Source organism: Zonotrichia albicollis, chromosome 7 (genome assembly GCF_047830755.1).
Source record: "Zonotrichia albicollis isolate bZonAlb1 chromosome 7, bZonAlb1.hap1, whole genome shotgun sequence".
NCBI lineage: Eukaryota > Metazoa > Chordata > Aves > Passeriformes > Passerellidae > Zonotrichia > Zonotrichia albicollis.
The window spans coordinates 38,029,172-38,055,297 of NC_133825.1; the positions used below are offsets into that span (position 1 = coordinate 38,029,172).

The window sequence follows — 26,126 nt, forward strand, 5'->3', positions numbered from 1 at the left end:
AAGGGATCATGCTGGTGCTCTTTGAACATATAAAATGTTTATGGTCAAGTATTTTGAGATAGATCGTTTTATTATCTAGAGGATTTGGTCTGGCAAAGTTCCTAATCATGTAACAACATAACCATGTTGTAGCTTCAGAATATGCTGGTCTTGCAGAAATGAAGGAATAAGAAAGCAAAGTTACTATTGTCCTAAAGCAACCTGACTTAGAAGGCAGAAGAATCTATGAATCTCCTACTTGTCACATGGAGAGTTTTTCTTCTGGCTGTTGCATTTGGTGCTGGATGAACCAGGAGATTCTCAAAGCCTTTTGGTTGAACTGTGCAAAAAAAAGGCACAAAGGACTGGACAAGTCTTTCCTGCAGGCCACTGCCTGAAAAATCCTGAAGAAAAGCAAAAGCAGGAGGAAGGACACACATGGTAATTCTTCCAAACCATTTTGTAGTGTTTGGAGTTTTGGAGACTTTAGTTTTGCTGCAGTTCTTTCCAGAATTTTTTTTTTTTTTTTTAATACTGGGAAGAGATGCACCATGTATATGCATCAGTTCAGATCCTAGGTTCAAACCAAGCTGAAGAGCTGCATGCTGGGACTGGTAGTCTGAGTGAGGCTGTGTCTCTGCAGGAGTGGTGAAAACTCGGATGTGTCTTTGTCTTCATGACAGTTTTTTCCCCAAATCCTTCCATATTCGCAATCAAAGTAGCACACAGTACTGGAATCCTGAATCTGTGCGTTTATCTGTTCTCTCAGAAGCCGTAAGGACAGTTTGGAAAGCGAGAGCTCAGCAGCCATCATTCCTCACGAGCTGATCCGCACGAGGCAGCTGGAGAGCGTGCACCTGAAATTCAACCAGGAGTCCGGAGCGCTCATCCCGCTCTGTCTAAGGTGAGTGAGCAAAGCCATCCTCCTCCACAGCCTGTGCTGACACGCTGCTTTTGCCTTGTGGCATTGTTTCACCATACAGACATGCATGCAATGGGTCTGTAAAGGCCAGAGCTTAGATATTTTGCCAAAACACATTAAAAACAGATGATTCTTTGCATGATTCTGTGCTCATCATGTTAAGATTGTTTCTCATTCTTTTTACATCCTCCAGTGTCTTTTGAGTGCCGAAGCAGGACAGGGTTAGTATAGGGGCTTTTTTATTAGTCTAATGCTAGCAACCCTGTGATAAAGAAGGGATGTCTTAACATATTCTGTCAAAGAAATCCTGAAGTTATTCATTCTGACTTATGGACTCAGATAAGTGGTTGTGCAAAACCTGTTTGCAATCAGTTTATGCCTACAAGTGTGGATTTTAGACAATTATGTCACATGACTGAAGGAGCAACACATTGTGTGCATACTCTACACATTTTCTTTTGAAGGTTCAGTCTGTGCATATCACTGGCTTCTAGTTTTCCATAATTTCAGCCAGCATTATTTTTAAAATCCCTGTGCAAATGTTCTAGTATCTTAAGATAAAAATGAACTGTCGTGTCAAGACAAATGATTGTAGGTGATTGAGTTACTTTAGCTTAATGAGTTACATGTTGGTAGTATCAGAGTTATCAGCAGCAGGTGCACACTTGCCTGGGCCTGTTGAGAAACCAATGGGAAAGTTAATGCAAACATATTTTATTTTACATCACAAATGTGTGAACAGTCTGTCCTGATCAGTTAGCTCATCTGACCAGCAGTAACTCACCAAGCAACTGTGACTCTGGTAGGCACTAAATATATTACCTGAAGCTCTCCCTCTTGCATGTTAGAAGCCATGCATGGGTGTCACAGATGCTCTGAGCTGAAATACAGAGCCATGATTTTCCCTTGCATTGAATGGAAAAAGGGAAGTAATACTGTAGATGGTCATGTAAATGGTCAAAACACACTGTATGTGTGTTTTCTAGGCATTTTCTTAAGTAATACAGGTGACATTTGTCAAACACCAGGACAATTGATTACTAGGTGTTGTCAAAGAAATGAGCCTTCTTAGAAATGTGTCTTCACATTTCCCACACAATGTGGAGTCTGGATTCTCTTCTGTAGTTTCCATCTTGCTGGAAAACTGTCAGTCCCCTGCCTTTACATACATCAGTACCTCATAATGGGGATAGGCATGAAGTGGGTTTAGTTGTATTCTAGCTCTGTAACAAGGTCCTGAGATTAAGGGGGAAGATGAGGGGTAACTCCCTGCCTCAGAAGGAGGCTCATCACCTCATCAAGGAGGCTTTTTGGAGTAAATCATTCTTATATTCCTGAAAAATACATATTTGCTGCCTTCAAAATAGTTTCCCATGCTGATGGCAGAAACAACAGTGAAGTATCTCCATTGTTGTGTTGAATGCTGTGCATGCCCTCTCAACTCATGCACATGTGTTTAATTCCCCAGGGGAAGGCTCTTACATGGACGGCACTTTACATATAAAAGTATTACAGGAGATACAGCAATCACATTTGTATCAACGGGAGTAGAAGGAGCCTTTGCTACCGAGGAGCACCCCTATGCAGCCCATGGACCTTGGTTACAAGTGAGAAAACCTGTCTCCTGATTTTCCCCTTTCCTCCTTTACTGTGACCTAAAAATTATCTTGCTAAGGGCTTATGTTGTTTAAAAGTGTAACAAACCTGTATTTTCTACTGCAACATCTCTCATAGCTCTTGCACAATATTTTCAGTAATTATGACCTCAAAAAATAATGGTGAAATGCTGCTATTTATATTGGTGGAACTCAAAAAGATAAGTGACTGGAAAATTCAGACATCATCTGTGAATACAGTAGTATCCATTTCCTGAAGTCGGTGAACACTTTACAGGCTGTATTTATTCTTGATTTTTTCCAGAAAGGAATTTGGGGGAGGCAGAGTGGAATGACCTAAACAAGAATGGAGCCAGGGCAGAAGAGCTGGACAGCTGTGGGACTGTGATCCTGCAGAGCCAAGATCTCAGTCTGATCATCCCTAACAGGAGAGCAGCACAGAGAGCAATGCCTTTCAGTTTTAGCTCTTTTCTATTGATTCTTTGATAAAAGCTTGTGGTTGCTTGAAGCACCCACACATTTTTGCACCCACATGTTCTTGGTGTCACAGATTTTCCCTGGAAAATCCCCATCTGCTTGAAGTTGAGGGTCAGCCCTAGAGCAGTGATGCACTAATGATCTGACAGTGTAGTGCTGTTCTACCCTTGAATTTCTTTATGGTTATAAGCATATTGTGGGAAAAAAATCTTAAGGGAATGTGTTAATGCAGAAAAGCCCGTTTCTGAGGGACTATGTGTGCAGTATGTCTCTGCCTTCACTGCAACTGTGGCATTCCTGCCTCCCCGTCTGTTTTGAAGACAGAGGGTTGTTTCAGCATTGCAGTGTTGCAGTTAGCCTTCCAGTGATTTGTTTTCAAGGCATTCTGCAGTCTGCATTCGTAGGTCTGGAGGACATCATACCTTGGAATCTGTATGACTTGTAAAGGAGCTGATTTCGGCCAGACCCATCTCGTGCAGGGATTTTCAAAGAGCCTGCTTTGATTGTTCTGACTGGAAAGTGCAATGTTCCTATAATGATTAACAGCAAAGAGTCAGGTTTAAGGGTGGGTCATTTGCTGTTGGTTCCTGTGCTTGCCAACATATGATACACAGGATCTTGTGACTGTGTTAACTCCAAACATGGGTGTTTGTTTGCATTTGCATCACATCTTGAAATATATTGATGTGTAGAGCAGTCAGGTAACCTCTAAACAGTGAAGAATGGCAATAATTATGTCACCATACAGACATGTTAACCCTTATGAACCTGCCTGTTTTCATGCCTCTTATTTTGGTGCTGAAAAACGTGTAAGATTTTTGGAGTAGGTGAGATGGAAAGGTGAAGAATTGCTGGCTCAGATAGTAGGGAGGAGAAGCAAGTTCCCTCACTAGTCTCCTACACAAGGCCAATACATTGGATCTTCTTGTCTGACATAAGCAGCTCTGCTGCTGGCCCCTGCCCTGTCCTGTGTTGAGTACAAATGACAGGCTGAAGGGGGAGGAAGGGAGGCTGAAAGCAGCCTGGGACAAGAGGAGTAGCACCCGGTTGTGAGATGTGGGAGTGTCTGAGACTCTTGGCTTGGTATGCAAGGGAAGACTTGATCCGTGCTCAGCCATTCCTTGTGGTGTTGGGAGCAGGGGAGAGGGAGGTTTATGTGGCTTTGCTTCAGAAGTAAAAGAAGTTGTGGTGCATAAAATTTCCAAGGAGGCGAGCTGTGTTTGGTTTAGTCCCTTGCAGCCTGGGCTGGCTGAGTTGGCAAACCCTGCTAAGCTTTCACAGCAAGGCCCAGAGAGGATTTTCCTCCTCCCTTGCTTGGGACCCCAGGCACAGCAAGGAGCTCCAAGGAGAATTGGTGGCTGAAAGCACCTTACTGCAATGCAGGGGCATGTTGCAAAGACAAGTAAATGGAGGAACTCTGGAGGAGACATGGCAAGCTTTTCCTCCTATGGACTTTTTCCCTATCTTAGGGTAGAAATAAGAGCCTTAAAAATCCTGACCTCAACTCTGCAGCAGCCAGAGACTGACTTCTCTTGAGTCTAAGCTTTGGTGCAGTGAGAGCCCACACCTGCAGACTAAACACAGTACCTCCTGTTTACATCTTGTGGGATGGAGTGGAGCATGTCCAAGGTGGGACAGGCTGGGGAGCTGCTGTCTATCAGCCCCCGCTGCCCGGGCTGAGCAATGAGCTGAGAGTCACTGGGCTCTGGTGGAGGGTTAGCACATGTCAGGAGTTTGGCAGGTCCCAGCACCATTCCAACCAGACAGGTGTCCATATCCCCACCACAGCTGGTACTCAGCGGGAACCATTTTAGCAGTCTCAGCAGAAAAAGTAAGGAGTCATTAGACCAGAGAGATTGTACGCCCCGTTTCTATCAACAGTCTTTCCAGGTCACGTTTGAGGCATGTTAGTAGGGGAAGCCTGTCCTGCTGCTGCCCATGCTCTGGGGATGATTAGATTATTTCATTCTCCAGAGCTGTTAAATTGGCACCTTTCCCAAGTACTTGGAATTTTTTTTTCATTTAAGTAACATTTAATTAGTTCTAAGAAGCTAAATTCTATTAAAGGTCTAAGCATGTTAGGCTGGTTTATTTCTGAACTCCTTCTACTATGTCATGTATTGTTGAGTAGGGAAATTGCTTTAACTCAGAAATGTACAAACATATTCAAGAAGTCCTCCTTGTTAACACTAGACTCCTGTTTATATGCTAGTTACTGTGGCAAAGTCTCTGATGTGTAACACTTGAATTAACATTACAGATGATCAAAGGCTTCCGCGGTTCTTTCTTCCACTCCCCCTTCCTCCAGTGCTGTGACTGCAGAGCCCCCACATTGCCTCCTAAGCACCTCTCCTCTGCTTTCCAAGGGATAGATGTTCCAGATGCACAGGGAAGGGCTGTGCAAGAGGTGTCTGGCCCATGCTGGAGGGTTAAGGATGCTGATCATGCAGACAGACTCCAACATAAACTGCCTCACAGTGACATTCAAATTTGTGGTGGAGCGTCCTTGGTCCAACATCTGAGCTGTGCCAAGTGTGCAATTCATCACAGATTGACCTTGTTTGTCTCTAAAACATTCCCAAAGCAAGGTGAGGTTGTGCGTGTGTTCTCTCTCCCTCCCTTACTTTTGTTCCGACAGATGATAGAGACGCTCTGTTGAAATGTGTTACTGATCAAGCCCGTCCCAATAAAGTTGCCTGAGCCTTTAATACATATTAATATTATCCTGGGGTAGTTTGTGTCAAAGCCTGTCAGCATGCATCATCCTTTGGGAATTACCATCATTAAGTCTCCAGTGATGGGAGTCAGGACATGCTTCTGCAAAGCTCCTCTGCTTTTATGTGGAGCTCTCTGCCCGTCTAGCACAAAGCAGGCTGTTCTCCCCTCCTGCCTTGCTCACCTGGACTGCTTACTCTCCCCAGAGGGGAGAAGGAGGTTTGTTTAACTCTACCTTTAGATAATTTCTGCTCCTGCTGCTTTAGGCAGTCATTGTTCTAGGCAGGAAGATGACATTCAAGCCTTTGATCATGTGCAACGTGCATGTTACGCATCAGATACTACTGCAGACTCTGACATACAAGCCAATACAGTGCAGTAAAAACAAACCTATAGTTAAAGAGTCCTCGTTAACTGTAAAATCTAGCACACAGAATGTAAGAAATATCTCTGCACTTTAGCCTTGCCCCTGTTACACATGTGCATTTCAATGCAATATCTAATTGAAGAATCATACACATTTTTAACAGAGTGTGCTTGCCTCATTCACTGCACAGAGATGCAGTATGTTTGGGGGATGGATCAGGAGCATGGAGTAAAGTAGACTCTTTCCTATAGGATTCCCACTTTATTTCTTAAAATTGGAAAGTGTGTAATGAATGAGGCAGGTAACTGCAAAAAATCACAGTAGTCTTATAGTGAAGCCTGTTAAACATTGCCCTGGAGAACTGGGTCCTGTTCCTGCGTCTACTATTCTTATTCCAGAGTCTTAAGCTAAAATATTCTCACCTGGCAAGTGACTTTGTGTTCCTCATTTTCTGGATGCCCAGCTCAAACCTGAAGTCTGATCTGTGTTCCCAGCAACAAGAGGAGGTCAGGAGGAATTCCCTTGTGCATACCTCTGTGCTACACAGGACTAAGTGGACTGGAAAACAGGAATCTGCAAGTCTTGAGATGGGCACTCACAAGAAGTAGACATTCACATTCAACTTTTTCTTCATTTATTTTCCTATGTCTGTTCAGAAGAACATTCTTCCAGTCATCCTGTGAAGAATGCAATGAATTCAGTGCTTGCCAGGCATTCTCCACAGATGAACAGCAGAAACAATTTCAGGAAGAGATTAAAATTTATTCTTGCAGGTCAAGAGAGAGATAGGATTTCTTTGGGGCAGGGATTCAGCCTGGGAGCTGTGGTGAAAGACCCATGTTCAGTTTCCTGCTCTTGCAGATTTTCTCTGTGACTTTTAAGTCTCTACTTCCTTGAGCCTCCATCCCCCATCTGCTGTACTGAAGACAGCACTTCCCTGCCTTGCAGAAATGTGAGGCCAAGCACGTCAGAGGCTGAGTGTGGTGGACAGTAAGATTAGGTACTTCCAGTGTTATCCATGCTGGCAGTAGTTGGATGGAGCATACTAAATAAAGGGGAAGAGAGTAGGAGAGAATGGGGAAGCAAGTTGAATGATAATGAAAAGAAATGATGACTAATGCTGCATTCAGTGAGCAGAACCATCCTGAGGACTGAGCAGGGCAGAGGTCTTGTTGGAGAAAAACTGCAGGTCATCCTGTGATTACAAATTTGTTCCATGAGGCAGACGTGCTGGTGCCAAATTAGCATGGCATCATTTCTGTGCAGCAATTTCCAAAGTTTTGTACACCCAATGTCACTCATCTCTGAGTGCAGAGGGTATTTTTTCCAGGCAATTTACTTGGGTTTGGGACTAATCCTGTTAGGCAGGTGGAGGCTATGGATCATTGGCACTTGGCACCCCCTGATTCTCAGCCCAATGTGAGTGTGTCTGTGTGAGCTGAAGAGCTCACAGCAATGGTGGGGTGTTATCCTCTGGCACCAGGCACTTCTGGGGGGCCCTCTTTGCTCACCTCCCTTGCCAGTAGGTTCCCAATGTCCATCTGACAGCATGTGAATTTTAGGGCTGTGGAAATGGGGTTCTCCAGGCTCCTTGCCCTTTGTTGTCCCCAGCTTTGGCATCTGATCTGCCCTTCATCCTGTTTTTCTGTGTCTTTGTCTTCCCCTCTTCCTGGCCCGTCTCTGCTTTCCCCTCCTCCCCTTCATTCAAGATGGAAAATTCCTTCTCCTCCTCCTCCACATGGTCTGATTTCCAGCAGAAACACTGAGAGTGCTGGAGAGTTTCCCTGCCATTAGTCCTGATGTGCCTGGTGACATAGCAATCCCTCGCCTCTCAGAGGAATGATTAGAGGAAAAATCACTGCTTAGCTACCTCTGCCCTATTTTGGGACAGAGCTGCCTTGGGCTGGGATGTGCTCAGTGAAGGAGGACTCTTCATTTCTCATGAAAGCTATGGGCAAACAGTACTTTCAGAGACTTCTGACTTAGCAAAGCATTTTCATGATCAGGAGAAAGACTTTCCCTTGTCCTCCAGAACACTCGTTTGCTAATCTTCATCACCCTCTTCATAAGGGGTGTTCTCGTGCCAACAAAATTATCATATGAATTTGCTAGTACTGTCAAAATACACTTTTTCCAAAATACTTCTCTTGATTCCTTTTTCCCTAAAAACCTTTAGAAAAAAAATCAAAAAACAAGGCATCCAGCATGGAAAAATAAGTTGAGGCTTAGGACAGCAAGGTCAAACCTTTCATAGAAAATGTTAAATGTGCCTGTAGGCAGGATAGGTACATGGAAGCTGTGGGAAGCATCCAGCATGCAGGAGCTATCAACATGTGCTATCTATGCTGGCAGTCACAGCAGAGAGGGGATTACTGTGAGCAGGGTCATGGGGGATGATCCATTCTTTTGGTTTGGCAACCTAAGTGAAAAATCTGGGAAAGAAGATCAGACTGAGCCCAATCTTTAAATATTTTCAGTTTTTCTTGCTGAAACAAAAGCCTTAAAGAGACCAAAAGCTGAAATAAAATCCTTTTATGTTGAATGAAACCAGAAATAAGAAATAAGAAAGTTTTCTTCAATAAAAACAGGAAAAAAATCTGGTTTTGCAGAATAGGGCTGGAGGTGTTAGGAGTTTGCCTTCTCTAATCAATATTTAAGGGATATAATACTTGCATAGGATATGAGAAACTCATACTTTATTTCTTTTTTAAATTTCTTGAACCCCTTTTTCTACTTCTTTGGTTTATGGGCACCACAGCTATAGGGTATTTTGGTTCTTCCTCAGCTCTTCCAATTGGAGTTGTTCCACATCATATAAAACACTGAATTAGTCACAGAGACAGAGTGCACAAGAGAATGACTTTGTTCCGGTAGAGTCAGGACATTCCCCTGGAAATGAGCACATCTGGTTCTTCTCTCGGCTCAACCACATGTTAAATCATTTATGCACATTGGCATAATGGCAGCAACAGAGGTTCAAAGCAACATTTGAAAGAGCTACTCTGATGCTGAAGATGCTCACTTGTAAGTGGTAGCTATGGGTCATGTCCTCTCATGAAGACATAGCCTTGATTTTTGGTCTCCCCACACTTGAATAGATGTGTTATTCCTAGCATGGCGAGTTCAGGAACACCCACAAGCTGGTTTGAGTTGTGTACAGCTACGGCCTGCTCTTCACCAAAGCAGTTTTATGTGTCTGCTCATTAAATTATTTTTCAGAATGTTTTGAATGGCTTCCCCCAAATTCTTGAGCAGGTCTTGGAAATGTAAGCTAGCAGTTTTCCAGTAAGTTTATCGTGTACTCCAAACACTCCCCAAAAGCTTATTGCATTATCCCTTTGTGTTCTTCTCCCTCACAGCTGAATGAGACATTTCATCTAGGGTAGAAATGTACCGTTAGAACATGATAATCTTCCCAATGTCAACTCTCCTGCAGCATATTCTCTAGTACTTTGTCCAGGCTAGTTTTGGATGAGTCAGGTTCTTTCATCCTTCTTAATCTGACTGGCTGTCTATCCTGCCACCTAATACCCCTCCTTTGCCATTCAAAGGAGACTTTGATTTTGGCTACTTTGTGTAGGTTGTCTTCCACCCACTTGGTGCATTCCTTGAAATGTCTGTTCTTCCTTTGCTTTTTCTCTCTGAAAGAATTGGATTTGCCTGTTGTCTTGGCTTCCCTGACAGCCCTTTCCCCAGCTGAGCCAAATTGTATGTATTGAATCAAAGAAGCCTTGTCTGCATGATAGATCTCATCAGTCTGGGCTTTAAGGAGCTCAGGTCCTCGGGATCAACCTTGTGACCAAGAATGTCATGAAAAGATCCCACAAGGTCAAAATCTTTCAGTGTCATCCTATATTTCCTCTTCTGGGATTGTAACATCATGGTGTGAAGCAATAGGGTCCCTGAGGCATCTGTGAGTGGATGTTTCTCTTTTACAAGGGGGGTTGTGAATCTCCTGCAAGAGCAGCAGTGGAATTTCCCATCAGAGGTGTTTGTTGCAATACTGGTACCTTTGAGGCTGTAGTGAGAGCTGTGATGGATTCAGACAGCAACGTGGCCTTTTCAGACAGTGTCAGGGCTGGCCTGACGTAGAACAGGGTGACAAGACCTCTGCTCTGAACCTCTTGCAACTTGAGCAAAGCAGTGCAAAGAAGCCAGGTCAAGGAGAGAGCAGAGAGGTGGGCTAGGGGCTGCCTGTGGCACAACACAATCCTCCCATCAGGGGATTTTATTGCTGGAAGTTTTTCTGGGAAAGGCTGACACAGTTTAACTTAACTTTTTGCTATGCTGACAACAAGAATTAAGCTGAAACATTTTCAGGGCAAAGGACTCATAAAAGTTGCTGGATATTTGCAGATGTAACAGATGATTTGGCTTAGGATACAACTGTTCCACCTGTTCTAGGCGTAGCACCAATGGATGAACAGTTTCTTACAAAGGTTGGTGTGGTTTACATAAGGGTTTATTGCAATGTGTCCTCACCTTCTCTAGCTGGACATACAGGCCAGCTATGTGCTAAGTCCAGAACTAATAAAACATGGTTTCCTTTCTTTGACAAACCTGCTAGAAAAGCAACTTGCAGTGTTTAATGCAAACAGAGCACTAGGGCAAAGTGTGTGATTGTTTGGTTTTTTCCTAGGTAGGCAAGAAAATTGAGTATTATCAGTGAAAGCCTCTGCTTCAATGTAGCTGGGCCATTTATTTGCTTGTGTCTTGCCCTGGGCAAAGCATGTTTCCTTAAGTTGGACAGAGGTGCAGCTTGATTCCTATCTCAGCCTCTGAGAGTCTTCCTTGATCAGAGTCTTGCCAGCTGTGTGTTGGTATGACCTCTGTCCCCAGGAGCCTTTCCTGAGCTGAGAACATCAATCCCTCGTGGCAGTGTTGAGCCCTGTAGTGAGAGATGGGGAGTTAACTGTGGGGTGGTACCTGTAAGCTGACTATAAAATCTTTAATGTTTTACTAAGCACCAGGTGCTTTCAAAGTCAGCCAAACTCATCTGGAGTCCCATGATCTTTTGTGCACTTTTAGATTTCATCCATTTTCGTATGCCTGCAGCTGAGTAACAAGTCATCATACAGATTTCTCTGCCAGATGTGAGTATGAAAGCTTCAGCACAGAAAGCTTCAACACAAACTCCTTGAGGTGACCCATAGGTGAGCCCTGTGAATATAAGAAATAGATTTCAGCAACCTCAGGTGAGACTTGCCACGAGAGGGAGACAGCATGTGTTCCCTCAGCACATCCACCTGAATGAGACAGCCTAGCCGGGTGTTCTGAACATGTCTGGACACTTGCAGCTGTTAGTGAAGTGCTGAGAACCCAAACTTTGTACTTCAGTGGTGTGGTAGGTACCTGTGATAGAAAACAGGGACTTATCTTCTGGCTGTTGTCATCTTCCGAGCATCTGTAGCATGACTCAGTGCCACAAAACACAGAGCAAATGGAATCCAGATCTGCTGGCAGTGGTTTAGCACATGTCCAGGCCTCTCTAGGTCAGGTCTGGGAGATCCTGGTGCAAGCAGGACTGTGCAGCACCCAAGGAGTTGTTTCAGGTACCCACAGCTGGCTGGCAGGGCCATTCACTGTTCATACTTCAAACAGCCGTTGCTCAGGCGGAGCTGCACCCTGTGACCAGCTTTGGCAGGCTGGGTGTTTGCACAGGGCTGTGAAAACACAGTGCTGTGAGACTGGGCTGCTGCAGCACCCAGGACACCTTCTCAGGACTGCTCCTTTGCTTCCTGAGCATCAGCTGAGAGATTTCATGGGAGAAGAGGCTCGTTCAGTGCACATGGGATGGCTTCGTTTGCCCTCCAGATTGTGTCGGCTTTTCCCATGGCTGCAGCACAACAGTGGGGCTCTGTTTTCCTTTGGGAAGGGAATAAGCTGCTTCATCATTGTGATCTCTGTGTAGTGTCCTGTTGATAAGATCAGTCAACAGCATCAGAGGAAAACTCAGATTCAGTTCTGAAGTATAAAGTGAGTGAGGCCTATTTGTTTAATTTGAGCTTCTAAGGTTTAAATCCCAGAGGAAATTAAATTAGGTGCCTAGAGCAACGGCAGTCTGTCATGTTTATTTGCTGGGAATGTCACCTTTAATATCATGCACATACAACGTGTGTGTGTGTTAATGTACTGGGGTATCATACTGTGCAGGAGCAGGCATGCTACAAGAACTGGAAATGTGAAATATTGTGAGTGAGGGGTGCTGAGATAGGATTTGATTTATTCTCAGCCTTGTCCATAAGACTCACTCACCAGCACAAAGGTGGTTTAGCTAATTGCAGGTGGGGATGGCAGCCTGATCTATATATGAGCACAGGCATTAGTGCTCTTGGGCCGTTTTGATTGGGATACTTCTAACAGGAGAAATCTTGTCTAGACGTGAATCCAGCATGACAATATTTCTTGCTTCCAAGCCCTCTTAAGCAGTTGGTGTCCTGCTGGCACATGCCTTGCCCCTACATGCTCAGGAGAACCTCAAGAGTGCCAGTTTCCTGTGTTGTAGGACGTGGCTGTTTGTACATTTGGTTACACCTGCACTTTGGAGTGTCCCTTCTTCTCCAGGAAGGAAAGCAGGTCTGCCTAGCAGTGTGGGGTAATAGCATTTGGGGTGGGTTTTTTTCTGACCTGGACTGTTCAGGACAGGCTCTGAGACACACACTGTGTGTGTGAATGTCACTGCAGCAGTTTGTCACTGCAACCTGTGACACCTGCTGACCTCCAAAGTTAACTGTCCCTGCAGGGCTTGCAGAAGGCGCTGATCTTTCCTCACGTGCTGCACAGAGCAGGCTGCCATTGCTTTGAGCCCCCAAATGCAGCTGAGCTGAGCTGTGGTCTCCTGTCTCACTCCACTTGTCAGACATTTCAGGGAGCCAGTTCAGCTCAGTGCCTCAGTGGAATTTGTGCTTCTATTTCAGCTGGATTACCAAAATTCATGAGAGAGGGCAGTGAGCTGTAGACAGGCTCAGCCATCTTCAGGCATTGTACCCCAGTTTTGATGCTAGGCACACTGCTTCATGTAGGTTTGACCTTAGCCAAGACCTGACCTGTCCCCTCTTTCATTCCCTCCACCCTTTGCTGTTTACCCCTGCATACCCTGTCTTATCTTCCTGCAGCCTCAGAGCAGCTGGCTGCCTTGCACACGTGGCTCCCATTTCTCTCCTGCCTGTGGCACCTTGGGAGTGCCCAGGGGTCTTCCTGCTGTGCTTGACTTCCAGTCTCCCTGCCAAAGCTGCAGCTCCTCATTCCTGCTCTCTCACCCATCCCAACCTCTGGCATTTTTGCTCATCCGTGGATGGCTGAATATTCATTTCCTCCTGGCCTGATTGCTGTGAATACCAATTCCTCCTCCTTTTTCCGGCTGTTCTGTAGATTTTGATGTCTGCCAAATTGTTTTCATTCCCTCACCCCACTGCAGACTGCACCTCCGCAGAAAGCGATCCTCTCAGAGCACAGCCCCAGCTCCCCACCCAGCCCTTCCTCCTGAGCTGAGTGATCAGGTTGCCCTCCTGCCTCCAACAGGGACAGACTTCTCCCTCCTCCTCCTGCAAACAGCCAGCAAATGAGTGTCTCCAGTTCAATGGCAGAAGAGTTGCAGGCCCCTGCAAGGAGACTGCAGCAGTTTGCGGTGGCACTGCGTGTTTCACTGCAATGTTCCTCAGCTTGCCAGTCTGCAGATTGGTGCCAGGTTGCAGAGTCCTGTCCAAAGCAGCAAGCTGCTGGCTCCAAGCTGAGGCAGAGCTTTTCAGGCTCAAGGTATGATCAGAAAGGCCTGGTAAAGGTGCCTGCATTCATGCTGAGCAGCTTGGTCATAAAGCCTGGCCTGGAGCCTGCTGCAGGTTGAAGCTAAGTGAAGAGGGGAATGTAGTGAAAAGGGGAGGTTGTGGTTCTATCATCCCCCAGGAAATCTGTGTGTAGTGGCAGCAGTGTGGTAATGTTGAGGGGAGAGGACTGCAGACACCTTGGATTTAGATTTGGTGGTTTTTGGATCTCTTGTCTTGCCCAAAAAAAGAAGAAAGGGAGACAAGAGTATTCAATTTCTCTTTCTGTCCAATAGTCCTGCTTATGTGTTGCCAAAATGGAGCCCAGAGGCTTCCACTTGCCCATGGCATCCTGGCATCACTCACTCTCCACTGTCCCTAAGCAGCCAGTGGGCACAGGAGATGGGCTTCCTGCAGGGCAGTGGGACAGCCTGGCTGCCCCTCTTCCATGTGTGAGGTGGAGAGCAGTGCAACTGGCTACTTGGCTCCACCACTGTTTGGTGCTAGAACAGTCCCTTCTCTGGAGCACAGGGCTCATGGCTGGGAAGAACAGGGAGAGGAAGGGTGAGAAAGGGGGCATGGGAATGGTGGGCTCTTCTGGATGGAAAATAATGCCAGAGAGGAGGAAAGGGTGGACCAGAGGAAGGAAAGGAGGAGCAGAGGGAAAGAAACAAACCTGTAGGCTAAAATGGAAATAATAATCCACTGGATGCTGCTGCAACCTAACTCCCAGGAATGCTGCTCCAAGGCCCCCTCACTGCGTGGAGATGTTTGCCTGGTCCTGCACGGCCGTCTCTGCTCCTGTGCCAAGCCAGCTGTCCTGCCTGGAGCTCTGGCCTTTGCGGCTCTTGTGAAGAGGGCAGGATGTGTTTGCTTTTGCCTATCACATATTTTTTTAAAGAGGGTGGGAGTTCCTCTGCTTGAATTTCCAGGCCTGATTTCCCCCGTGATGTTTCTGGTTTCTGTGACTTGGGGGACTCCGTGGAGCTGGGGTCGGGGTCCTCATCCAGGACTTTTGACTTGACAGCAGCTGTTTTCTTGGACTGCTTCATGCTCTGAGATGAGCCAAAAGCTTTCCCAGCACAGGCACGCAGGATGGGCATGTGCCATCACAATATGGGGGTACCTTGCGTGGGCACCTCTGGGAACACTTCCCATACCCAGCATCTGGTTCATGTGAACAATGTGCTGCACTGGGGTCAGGCCCTTCCCCATGCCCAGAGCACCAGCTCTGTATGGATCTCTGTCTCTTCCTATGCTGCTATTTCCTGATTAAACTGTGAGCTTGACTTCAATGGATCAGATGAAAGTGGCTGTCTCCCACTGTCTCTCCAACAGTTGTTATCTTGACCCTTTTTCCTCCTTCCCCACTCTTTCTGTCTAAAGCCAAGCCTCTAATTTTAGACCGAGGGAGATAATTGAGGGTCAAAAAAGATTGCTGTGTAATTTCAACATTTTTTTCAGTGGTTGGGGTGGAAGACAAAGTTAGGAGTTCCTTGCCCTCAAACCTTTGTATTGCGGTAAAGAAGGACATATGGGAAGGAGTGAGTTGGTACAGTCTGCTCCGTGCAGAATTCATGCTGTTCCTGCAATTAGCTAAAACTAAGAGTGTAAAACATAATATACTGTATTTCCTTTGCAGATCCTATTGACTGAAGAGTTCGTAGAGAGAATGCTGGAAGATTTAGAAGATCTGAATTCTCCAGAGGAAGTAAGGCTGCATCATTCCTGTATCTTCCATGTACTGTCCCAGAGAGCTCAGCCCATCCTGCAGCTTGTCTTTGATCCTCCCCTCAGCCTGCAGGCTGCAGCCCTGCCCCATCCATAGACTTGAGGCCATGCTAAGCCTTCACATCTGCTGTGAACTACTGAGGCACTGAGAGAAGGGATTGCAAGAAATACAAGACAGGGATAGATATTAAGGGAGACTCTGTGTTTTGATTTCCATCAGCATGTTTTCCAGCAGAGTATCTGAGTACCCCAAATGAAAGCAGTGCAGCCTCTGGGCCAGGTGGCAGGGCAGGGTTTCCTCCATGCCATGCATAGATGTAGTCCTCACCAGCAGCTCCTAGCACATCACTGTTGTGGTGTGTTGCAATGTCCTGTTTTACCTTCTCCCTTCCCCCTCGCCCCTCGCTGAGTGTGCCCTGTCAATCAGGCTAACATACCAGCAAGGTGTCGTGTGATAGGTGTCCCTAGTCCCTTGAGACCCTGCCCCTTCACCTGGTTGGTGGCTCACCTGTCCCCTCCCCTTCCCCTGCCCTGAGCTTAAAATGTTAATGAGACTATGTGGCCTCCATTCTGTTGGAGGAATTGTCCCGGTGCAGACCTCTGCACCCATGGAATAAATATCTGGATATAACCCTCTAGCAGAATCCACTCCCTTTCTTATCTTCACCATCGCCAGAAGCTCTCTCTCCTGAGGTAAACGGAGTCCTGACAAGCCTGGACTTGCGTCTTGTGCCCCGCTGCACTCTCCGCCAGCCAAGGTATCTCTGGGGTAAAGCACCACAGTGCTGCCTTTGGCCCAGCAGCGAGGGTCAGAACTGGCCCAGACACAATCTAACTGGTTATATTGGGATTCATATTCCAATACATCACCTTGCCTGCTTTCAGAAAGGCTGGAAGTGGTGGTAGCACATATACTTTTGAACAATCTGTTGCATGGGCCTCCTTTAGTGGGTTTGGTAAGCAGGCAGGGCTGTTTCACATCTGCTACTTGGCCTTCACCTGCTGGCCCTGCACGGTGTGTGAAGGACCATCACCAGTCTGGAAGCATTACAGCAACAGCCAGGGGGGCTTTATAAAGCTGGTACTAAACTTCCCACTGCCATGTGATCTCTTCCTGGGGAACATTTAACACCCCGTCTCCCATGCATGCCATATAAATATTCTGCTTGACTTAAAAGATCAGTGGCAGAAATGACATGTAATATTTTTAATCCCATTTTTTACAGCTCCCTGCAGACTCTAAAGAAACTTTCCTTGGCTTGTAGAACAGCCCTCCCGTCCCTTGCTCTGCTCCCCTCCCCCCAGGAAAATCTCAGGGCTCTAATTGTTTAATCCAGAGTTGACTTAATGCCAGGGTGTTCCTCACTGTGTGAGTGAGGGGAGCATGCTGCTGGCTGTGCAGTGACTTTCAGGCCAGCTTTTATCCAGTTAAACCTAATCCAAAGCTCATTTTTGCTAGTGACATGGAAGCCCAGGAGCACTTTGGTTTGAAGGCCCTTTAGTGAAGGCTTTGGACAGCTTGTGTTCCTTTACTGTCCATTGAGGCAAAGAGCATGGCAGCTCCTGGCACAGCAACAGGGTGTTTGGTTCCCACTCACTGTGACTTTGCTGAATTAAAAAGTGAAAAACAAACAAATGCAAAGGATGACTTCTCCAAGAGGATTGCTTTGGAACCACTGCTGTTTATAAAAAGGAAAATACTTGAGATGAAATGTGATCCTTCAGCATCCAGATTCCTCCAAGGATTTGTAACTTGCAGGATCCGGGTCAGGCCAACTGAAAGCATTCCTCAGCAGGCCTGACTGTTGCTGATGATGTTCATGTGGTAGAATGAAGCACTGTGAGGAGTCTTTCCTTTGCCACATAAAGAACCACCTGTGTTAAGTGAAATTAAGTGTAATAATCTGTCTGAGTATCTTTACATGTTTTTCACACGTCCTAGACAGCAACTCAGAATTCTCTGGGCTGTGCAGGGCCAGTAGATTACATGGTGCAAGCTATACACAGGGCTTGAGTTTATAGGAAAACTTAAATACGACTTGAGCTGTTTGTTTCCTAGAGGATAACAAACAGGAGTTTGTGGTAGCCTCTATCCTGAAGAATCCTCCTGCTGTGCCCCCAGATCATGGATCAGACCACGAACCATCAGCATATTAAGGTCAATGGATACTAACTGCAGGTTACCCTCATGGGCAGCTGCAAATGAAGCAAGATCAGGAGCAAATTCATGTTAGAGACACCCTTGCTGTGGAGCAGGCAGCTGGAGGGGATCTCCTTTAGCAGGAGCCTCACACTGAGCCTGTGTTGGTGCCCATCAGAAACAGGGTGCTTATAGGAAGAAAGACAAGTAATTGGATAAAGACTGATGATTTCCAGTCACTGTCCCCTTGTTACCAGCTCTCTTATCCAGACAGCCCTGGGAAGCCTATGTGCTGCTGACCTGAGTCTGAGGATCTCCTAGGATAGGACCACTGTATCCATAACCATCCTGAATTAGCCACTTCCAGGGCAGATTGTCACTCGTGGTGTTGGGTCTCCACAAGATTCCTGCCTGAGAGTCCCATCAGGGTGTCAGGGAGTATCACAGGGCAAGGCGGTGCAACATTGGATGCAGTATAGTTTTGAAAACAAAATGAGTCTGCAAACAGGCTTCCAGAGCTATTCCCCTCCCTGCCATGTGTTTTGGTCCTCAGGTTGGCCACTGGGATTGCATAAAATGCCTATGCAGAACTGGTTGCCATTCAGCTGTGGAAGAGGCAGATTTGTGGCCTAAGAGATTCCACCTCACACCTTCACCCCACCCCACAGCTGTGTTTGAGAGACCTGTGTGAATGCTTGGGCACTGGTCACATGGTTGTGAGAAGGGTTGGTGGTAAGGTCCCTTGCAGCTCTGTCCCTGAATTGGTTGTGTTTGGGTTGATGTTGGGGTGACTTCCTAGCCCAGGGACATCAGGATGGGACCGGTGGACTTGCCTTGTTTGGGAAACATTGGCCACAGACAGTGCTGTGTAAACCAGACTAGAGCAAAAAATCTCCCTTCTGTGTGCTTCAACCAGTGTTTGCAAAACAGCCTGAGCAGCTGAGTGCCTGTGTGAGCACAAGGCATTGTAGGGCTCTGTGAGGCCTTTGTGCCAGAGGTGGGAAGGACTGCAGCAGGAATGCTGTGCAGGCACATTGGCTCTCCCCAGCCAGGGCAGCACAGTTTGCCTGTCACCAGAGAGCTCTGATGGCTCACCTACATTCCACTCTGAACAGCAGGGGTTTGAAAGCTGCCCTCAGACTCCCTTTAAAGCAAATGTGGGCTCTGGGGGCTGGGCTGGGTGAAAGAAGAGGGACGTGGTTAGATAGGAGGGAAGACACTTCTGCTGCAAATCTTCTGAGAGGTTGGGAAGTGGAAATAGTGATGGGGGCAGAAACCCTCCAAAATTCATCTGATGAAATAAACAGCACTTGGGCTGAAAACTCACAACTTTACTTTGGCAGCTGAGACAGGCCACATTATCTAATGTCCACTGCTGTCCAAAACATACCGATGGGGAAATGTTTTCTTAGTGGCCTCTTGTTTTAAAAAACAATAATAACTGCCTGCCTTTGAGGGACTGGGACTGCCTGTCTTTGCAACAATTTTGTTTTTTCTGTGCAGATTGTAGTGATATGCATTAATTGGTTCTCTTTACTGTCTTACAGTTTAAACTTCCAAAGGAGTACAGCTGGCCTGAAAAGAAACTGAAAGTTTCCATCTTGCCAGATGCCGTGTTCGACAACCCACTGCATTAGAGCTGAATTACACTATTCTAACAACTGGGAGAGCCAAGTTACTGTCCATTACCCAGTGACTCACAGGATAATTAATGCAGTAAAAACTCTGCCTGCAAATAAAAAGAGTTTGCTGCACAACCACTGCAAACAGAAGAGGAGCTACTCAGCACCAGCCCAGACCGAACTGAGCCCTTTCCTTTATCCTTCCCAAGGCTGAACTCTCTGGGAGCAGCCTGCGTATGTGTGAGTGCGAGTGAGAAATATTTAACTATGAAAATTAGTAGTAAGGATCCTTTCTCTCTCCTAGCTGCAGAACTCCCCTCTGCCTTAGCCCAGGGTGTAGACGCTCTGCACGCCTGTATTTACACATACATTTCTGCCAGGTGCGAGCCTATAATCCATGGATTAAATGTTCTTTACGTGACTCTGGAGTCCTTTTGTTAGCCAAACTTTTACTGACTGCAGAACTGTTCTTCCATGTGCTATTTTTTTTTCTTTTTAGAAACAGAATGGTATTTCCCCTGTTTAAAGGAGGCCAAAAGCTCACATGCTTGAAGCTGAACAGATTTAAAGATGAACTTTCTAGTTCAGTCAAGAAAAACAAATCCAGATCCTCCCTGCCCTCAAATTAGGCATGTTTTAAGTGTTGGTCTTGGTGCTATTAGCTATGGTATCACTGCAAACAGAGGCAACTTTATTCTCATGCATCCTGTCCTTGTGCCTGAACCCCAGGGAAGGTCGCAACCTCTGGTTTTGCACAAGCAGGAGGAAGAAAGCTACCGGGGCGGGGGAGATCTCCTGTTTACAGTGTGTTTATCTTTAAAGAGATACTGTCAAGTATTTTTTCCTTGCTATTGTACAGAATTTGAGAAGCCAGAAAAGATCATTTGTTCACAGGGACAACTTCAGCAGCTCTGCAGGATCAGGGGGCTGCTTGTAAGCATGTGAAGTGGAGATCTCTGCTGCCCTGGCACAGCAGAAAGGAGTCTCAGCCTCAATGAAGCCAACTATTCTCCCTGTTCCAGCAGGGTTGTGCCCTAGTGCAGCTCCATTTTCCCCTCTAGCCTCACTGTGGTGGCTCTTGTTGCTGACCTTCCTCCTTTCAGATGGGTTTGAACTGTAAAGCATCAAAACCAGTTTGAAAAGACACTCTCTAGATCCCTGTGGCTTCCTCCTTGGAGCAAAAGGAGTGTGCAGAGGAGCCGGTCTCTGCAGTGCCAGGTTGTGTCTCTGCATCAGCTGCTGGCCCTGTGGATACCTGCAGCAAACACGGCAGCTTTACCCCCTGCTGCTGCTGCTGCTGCAGGGTGTTTCTGATGCATATTCCCCTGCCTTCCTCTGCCCATTGTCTTTTGGTGACAACTCTTCACTCCTTGTCAGGGGAGGTGCAGCTTTCCTTCCACCCCTTTCTGCCTACAAGATAACTGGTGGTTTATGCGCACTTGCTGTGTGATCCTAATGCAAGTACAACAAAAGCTTTTAACACTTAACTCCCCTGATCAAACAGCAAAGTCCAGGAGGTCTCACAGTACCCTGGGGTCGGTTTTCTGTTTGTTTTCTGATTTAATTTCTTCCCAGCACAGTCAGCTTTGATGTTTTCTGCATATATTTGAGGCTGGTTAATTTTGGTCAAGAAGCAGAGCTAGGAGCCACAAAGCTTTCCTTGGACTTGCTACAGAATTCCTCTGTGGCCTCAGGCAAGTCACTCAATGTCTCTCTGTGCAGAGAGGGTGACTATTGACTAGAGGGCTGTAGGACCTACCGAAGCATGCCAGGGTTTGCAGGGGAGGGCGTGCTTTGTGTACAAAGTAGTATTTGTATTATTATAATTGTTTTTATATTATAATTTAAGGCAGGCCAAATGCAGGGTCCAACACTGCTCTGCAGAACCTTCCTTTCTGCAAAGCAATGAAAGCAATTTACATGTAAATGAGTTTGTCATTTTGTCTGAACTCAGAGGATCATCTTAAAATCCTGCTGTGAAAGAACAAACTTTCAGATATCTGCATGTGCCAGCCAGAGTGATTTCAGTGCTGTGGCAGGCTGCATTCATCCATGGGATCTCTTGGCCAGTTTTCATTGTCCTGGTTAGCACTAAGCATCCCTTCTGCACTGTAGATGTACGTGCAAGGGACAGCATGGGTGAGAAAGTGCCATGATAACCTACCAGTCCAGCTTCAAAAACACCGTGCCCAGGTGTCCCACCACAAGATAATGGGCAAACAGATAATTGTGGCAGTGGGGAAAAGGCAAGGGCAGCAACTACAATTTTGTCCCAAAGCCATCCAACAGTAGCCCATGGATGCTCTTTCACGAGCTTGCTGGGGGTGCTGCAGCAGAGTTGGCCTGTTGCCATGATGCTGGCTGCTCTTCCTTGTTTCCAGATGCTAGCTCTCATTAAAAGGAGTTTAAAATCCACATCTTGGTGGAGAAGGTCAATTGTTGCTATTCCTGCAGAGATCAGCACGGGGCAGAGAGAAGTCCATCAGACCCTCTCTGGGCCCTGACACACATCTGGAAAGCTTGGGACCTCCTGCCCTATGAACTCTTGGAGCCTTCACGGCAGGGATCTGGTGCTGTACGCAGGGAAAGCACCTCCTCCAAGCTGGCTCATGCTCCAGTTCTGCCTTTCTCATGCAAGTGTTTTCCTCACTGTATTTACTCTCATCAGATGCTCTAGGCTGGGTTTCCATTGACTTCAGAGGGAGCACACTGAATGCATGTGATAATCCACCCAGTATCCTTGTGTGTGTGTGTGTGTGTGTATTTTTGTTCCATGTCATGTATTTATATATAGTTCTGTGTATTTGAGTTATGAACAGGTGGCATGCCAGAAATCTCTATTTCTGAGACACTTTCTCACAGATCTTTGCTGGTAGCCAGATAACAATTGAGGGGGGGAAGGCTTGAAGGGAAGGAAGTGAAATCTTCCTATTTAGCTAAGGGGGGAAATATTAGACAAATAATTGCTAAAATAGAATTTTGTGTCTTATTGTTAGAGCAGCTATGAGAACCTGGTGAAAGTCAGCCCTTAAGCTCCCTGGTCATGTTGCTGCCTCTCAGCAACTCATCTAAGAGTAAGAAAGTTGCAGTTACTCAGGATCCTGAAGAGCTGGGCAGCCACAGGACATCCCCTCGCGATTCACATCAAGTTTGCAACCCTGCCAAAGGCTTACTCACTGGCAAGTAAATGAGATGTGAAGTTTGGATATTTTCATCTTGGGGCAAGAGGGCATGTCTGTGTGTGAATGAAATGGAAAAGAAACCTTTGTATTTTAGTGAGCAAGTAGTTTGAAAGAGGGAAGTCATCAGTGCTAATAAATACCACGGTGTTTTTCTAGCCCAAACCTGATGAGATGGTAGGACCACTGGTGGCAATTTTTTCTTGATTGTGTAGAAGGCCTCTGAAGCAGGTTTGTATGGACCCAGAACCTGTGGGGTTTGTGTTGGCTAAAGACAGTGACCTGGATGGAAATGAAAGTTTAGAAGCAGGATTTCTCTCTCTTGAGAAAATCTGGCGATGCAGGTCAATTCAGATATTTGGAAAGATGAAGAGCCTTGAAAATCCAGCATGTGACAGCAATTCTGAAACAGGAGAAGTCTTAAAAGCCAGGACTACTCTCTCTCTCTCAATTTCTGATTAAAAACAGGACAAGGAATGTATAATTTCAGTATTAAAGTATGTAGGGTGTGATCTGAGCAGAGCAGTCAGTCTTGTAGCTGCTGTAACCATATTTTCAGTGGCTTAGATAGATGGTGCCTGCTGTGTCTAATTCTTTGAGGATGGTGTATATTGGTTTTACTCTACATGGAATTGCCAACAGTGATTTGAAATTATATTCTGAAGCTCTTCTCTTTAAATATTCAGTTGCTCTTGGATGGCTTTTGAAATTACACCATCAGGTCATCAAATGGTCTTGGGAGAAGTGAGGGTTGTGTTGTTTTTCATCTGGGACCAGTAGAAATATTTTTTTTAAAAACCCAAAACACTTGAAAGCAATGCTTGGCTCTTCCCTCCTCCTAGACTGGCATCCAGAGTCCATGTCCTGCTTTGCCAGCCTGTACCTGGCCAGGGCAGGGCAGCATCACATCAGGTGGGGAGCAAAGCTTCAGGCCAGAGCAAGCCCTTAGACCATGTGTCCAGTTTTCCCCTAGCCCAGAGCATGGCCTTGTGCCTTCTGGTTCCACTGTATCAAGTCTTGGGGCTGTATTCAGTCCCTACTCCATCTGGGCCAGGTGAGGAAGGGTTCCAGCACCAGGAGAGCCCTTCCATGTCCCAGGGACTGGGTGGCTGCCCTCCTGTGAGAAAACACATTGTGCCTTAATTTTTCTGTGAGTGAAGCTGCAGGGGCAGACGAATTGTCAAGCAACCAAGAATTCCTTTCTGCGCATCTGTCCCTATTAATAAATGCCAGCCTGCACAGCAGCAAGACTCAAGAGCAATCAAGACTCCAGAGCAATCTCAAAAACCACATTTGCCTATGGGGTTCACCTCTTAAGATTTTAAAGCTGGGTTAAAGTCTCTCAACCTAACAAGCTCTGTTTCAAACCCACTATTTCTATAACACTTTTTCTGTTGTGCAGTGTCTGCTTGTTCTCTCTTCTTTCAAAAAAACCCAAGCCTTGTGTTTGACATGAGTCCAAAACTTCAAATGAAGAATAGGCCTGAGGTTGCAAATGTGCTGTAAGCGTGGTCCCGTATCGACTTGTCTCTCAGGCAGTGAACCTGTCGTGTATTGTGCTTCACCACCTCTTCATTTCTACCATGATTCTGTTTCCCCTAAAGTCGCTGACAGACCATAAAATCATCATAAGTGGCACATCAGTTCACAAACGTCACTTCTAGTCTGCTGTGAAGGGGCTGCTCCGTCCCTTTCCCTTGCTGGAAGACCACAGCATCATTCACCTGCTTGTGGAGCCCTGATAGCAGGAGAGGATCATCAGCCCAGGAAGGGCTGCACATGGCAGATGTGGCTGGCCAGGGCCTGGTTGTTTTTAAACTGTCCTGATGCTGTGCCTGCCCTCTTTAAAAAGAGGAAGAGAGAGAGAAACAAACCCAACCTCAAAAAGGCAGAAGAAAATTTCCTGCCCATTGTCGTGTTTTGCAAACACTGTTCTTTTCTCTTGCCCTCTCCCTCGGCTCCCGACGAGGCTGGAGATGAAAATGGCTCCTTTGTTCCTTTCCCTGGGGCCCAACTGCAGTGAAAGTGCGTCTCCGGAAACTGCAGAGCACGAGGGCCAGGGAGGGAGGGCCCGAGCTGTCACCGTGTGCGGTGGGTCCTGCACAAACACAGCTTGGTGACAATGCCCCGAGCAGGGTGGGAGCAGGAGGGCTCCCTGGTGCTGGTGATAAGGCTCCTGGGCCTGTCTCTCTACAGAAGCAAGCAGGATGCAAAACACGCAGGGGCTGAGGAAGGGGAGGTGGGTGTGAGTGGCCATGTTGTGCTGGTAGGGACTGATCACGGGCTGGGGAGCTCTGGGATTTGGCTTTCCCCAAAGTGGGAATCTGCAGCCCCGTGGAAGCAGGCAGCATCCTGCCAGGGGCTTGTAGTGCTGCCCTGGCTCCTGCACTGGGATGCTCCTTGTACCCATCCAGGCTTGTAGTCCTGGTGCTGTGAGTTTGGCCCCAGTCATGCTCCAAACCCAAGTTTACTCTTTCAAAACCCTTCTCTTGTCCAGACCAGGCTGGACACACTAACTTTTCCCTTTTTTTAAAGGGATGGAGGTTTTGCCTCTTGCTGGAGACACTACTTGTTTTGTGTGCTGAATGGGAGCAAAGGCAAGGTTCCCAGGGCAGGGGACACATGGGTGACTGGGACCACAGCAAACCCTGACCTCTGGGGTTGCCCTTGCAGCCCTGGGGTGAGCTTTTCTGTCCTTCAGGCATGTACATGTGTGTGCGTTTGGGGGTGTGTGTGGGTGTGTGTGTGTGGTCTGCAGACGCAGGGGTCATGTGGATGGAGGAGCCCCAGGACACTCCCAGCGGGGCTGGAAGGAGCCTGTGTTTCTGTGGCCGGTGTACCAGTACCTTGTAGATGGCCTTTCTTCCCTCTCCCCTCCTCCTCTTTTTTATAAAAGACAAAAAACAAACAGAAAGCTAAACTAGCAGAGGTTTTTAAATATTTTATATTAGTTTCTAATGTAAATTCTTACATTGTTATTGCAGTGCTGGGTGTGTTTCGCCTGCACGTGACTTTTTGTAATATTTTTGTGAATCACTAAACATTTTTTTTCCTCCTGTGTATTCTAAGTGCATTAAAGGTATTTGCAGAATTGTCAGTGTCCTTCTCTGCGGGCAACACGGTGGGACTGACTGTCTCCTGCTCAGCTCTGCAACTCCTTTGGCAGCTCCTTCTCCTCGTTGACACCTTCTTCCCTGCTCCCAGGGAAGCGGGGTCTCCTGCCCAGACCTCTGGACTACAAGTGTGGGAGGGAAAGGGATCTTTTCTTCCGCTAAAAACTCAGCAAAATGTCTGGTCCCAGGACCTGCCAGATTCAGCATCTTCCATGAGCATCTGCTGGCAAAACCCTTTGAGTCAAAGCAGCCTGAGTGCCCTGACAGGCAGGGTTTTCCGTGCTCTTTGGACAAGCTGGAGTAGGGAGTGCTTGCACGTGGCTCCAAGGATGCAGCCAGTTGGCTGAGAGATGGCAACCTCGTCCACCAGAACAGGAAGGAGGGAGCTGGGGTGAGTGTCAGGTCAGGTCCGTGTTCCTGTCCTCTGCCAAGTGCCTCCTGGCTTCAGTGGGATTTGTGGGGGTGTGGATGTGTGTGCAGAGACTGAATATGTTGGAGAAGAGAC

General features: G+C 46.7%; 1 protein-coding gene across 2 annotated transcripts in view; it reads left to right on the forward strand.

The window, feature by feature from the left end:
* The window catches only part of SUFU (SUFU negative regulator of hedgehog signaling), an 88,240-nt gene extending 62,639 nt beyond the window's left edge, over nt 1-25,601 (forward strand). For both annotated transcript variants that reach the window (XM_014275566.3, XM_005481139.4), the window contains exons 9-12: nt 749-883; nt 2,370-2,508; nt 15,479-15,547; nt 19,255-25,601. In XM_014275566.3, the coding sequence (XP_014131041.1) occupies nt 749-883; nt 2,370-2,508; nt 15,479-15,547; nt 19,255-19,344 (433 nt within the window). In that variant the 3' untranslated portion in view covers nt 19,345-25,601. The remainder of the gene's footprint in view (nt 1-748; nt 884-2,369; nt 2,509-15,478; nt 15,548-19,254) is intronic.
* Nucleotides 25,602-26,126: the final 525 nt, after the last annotated feature.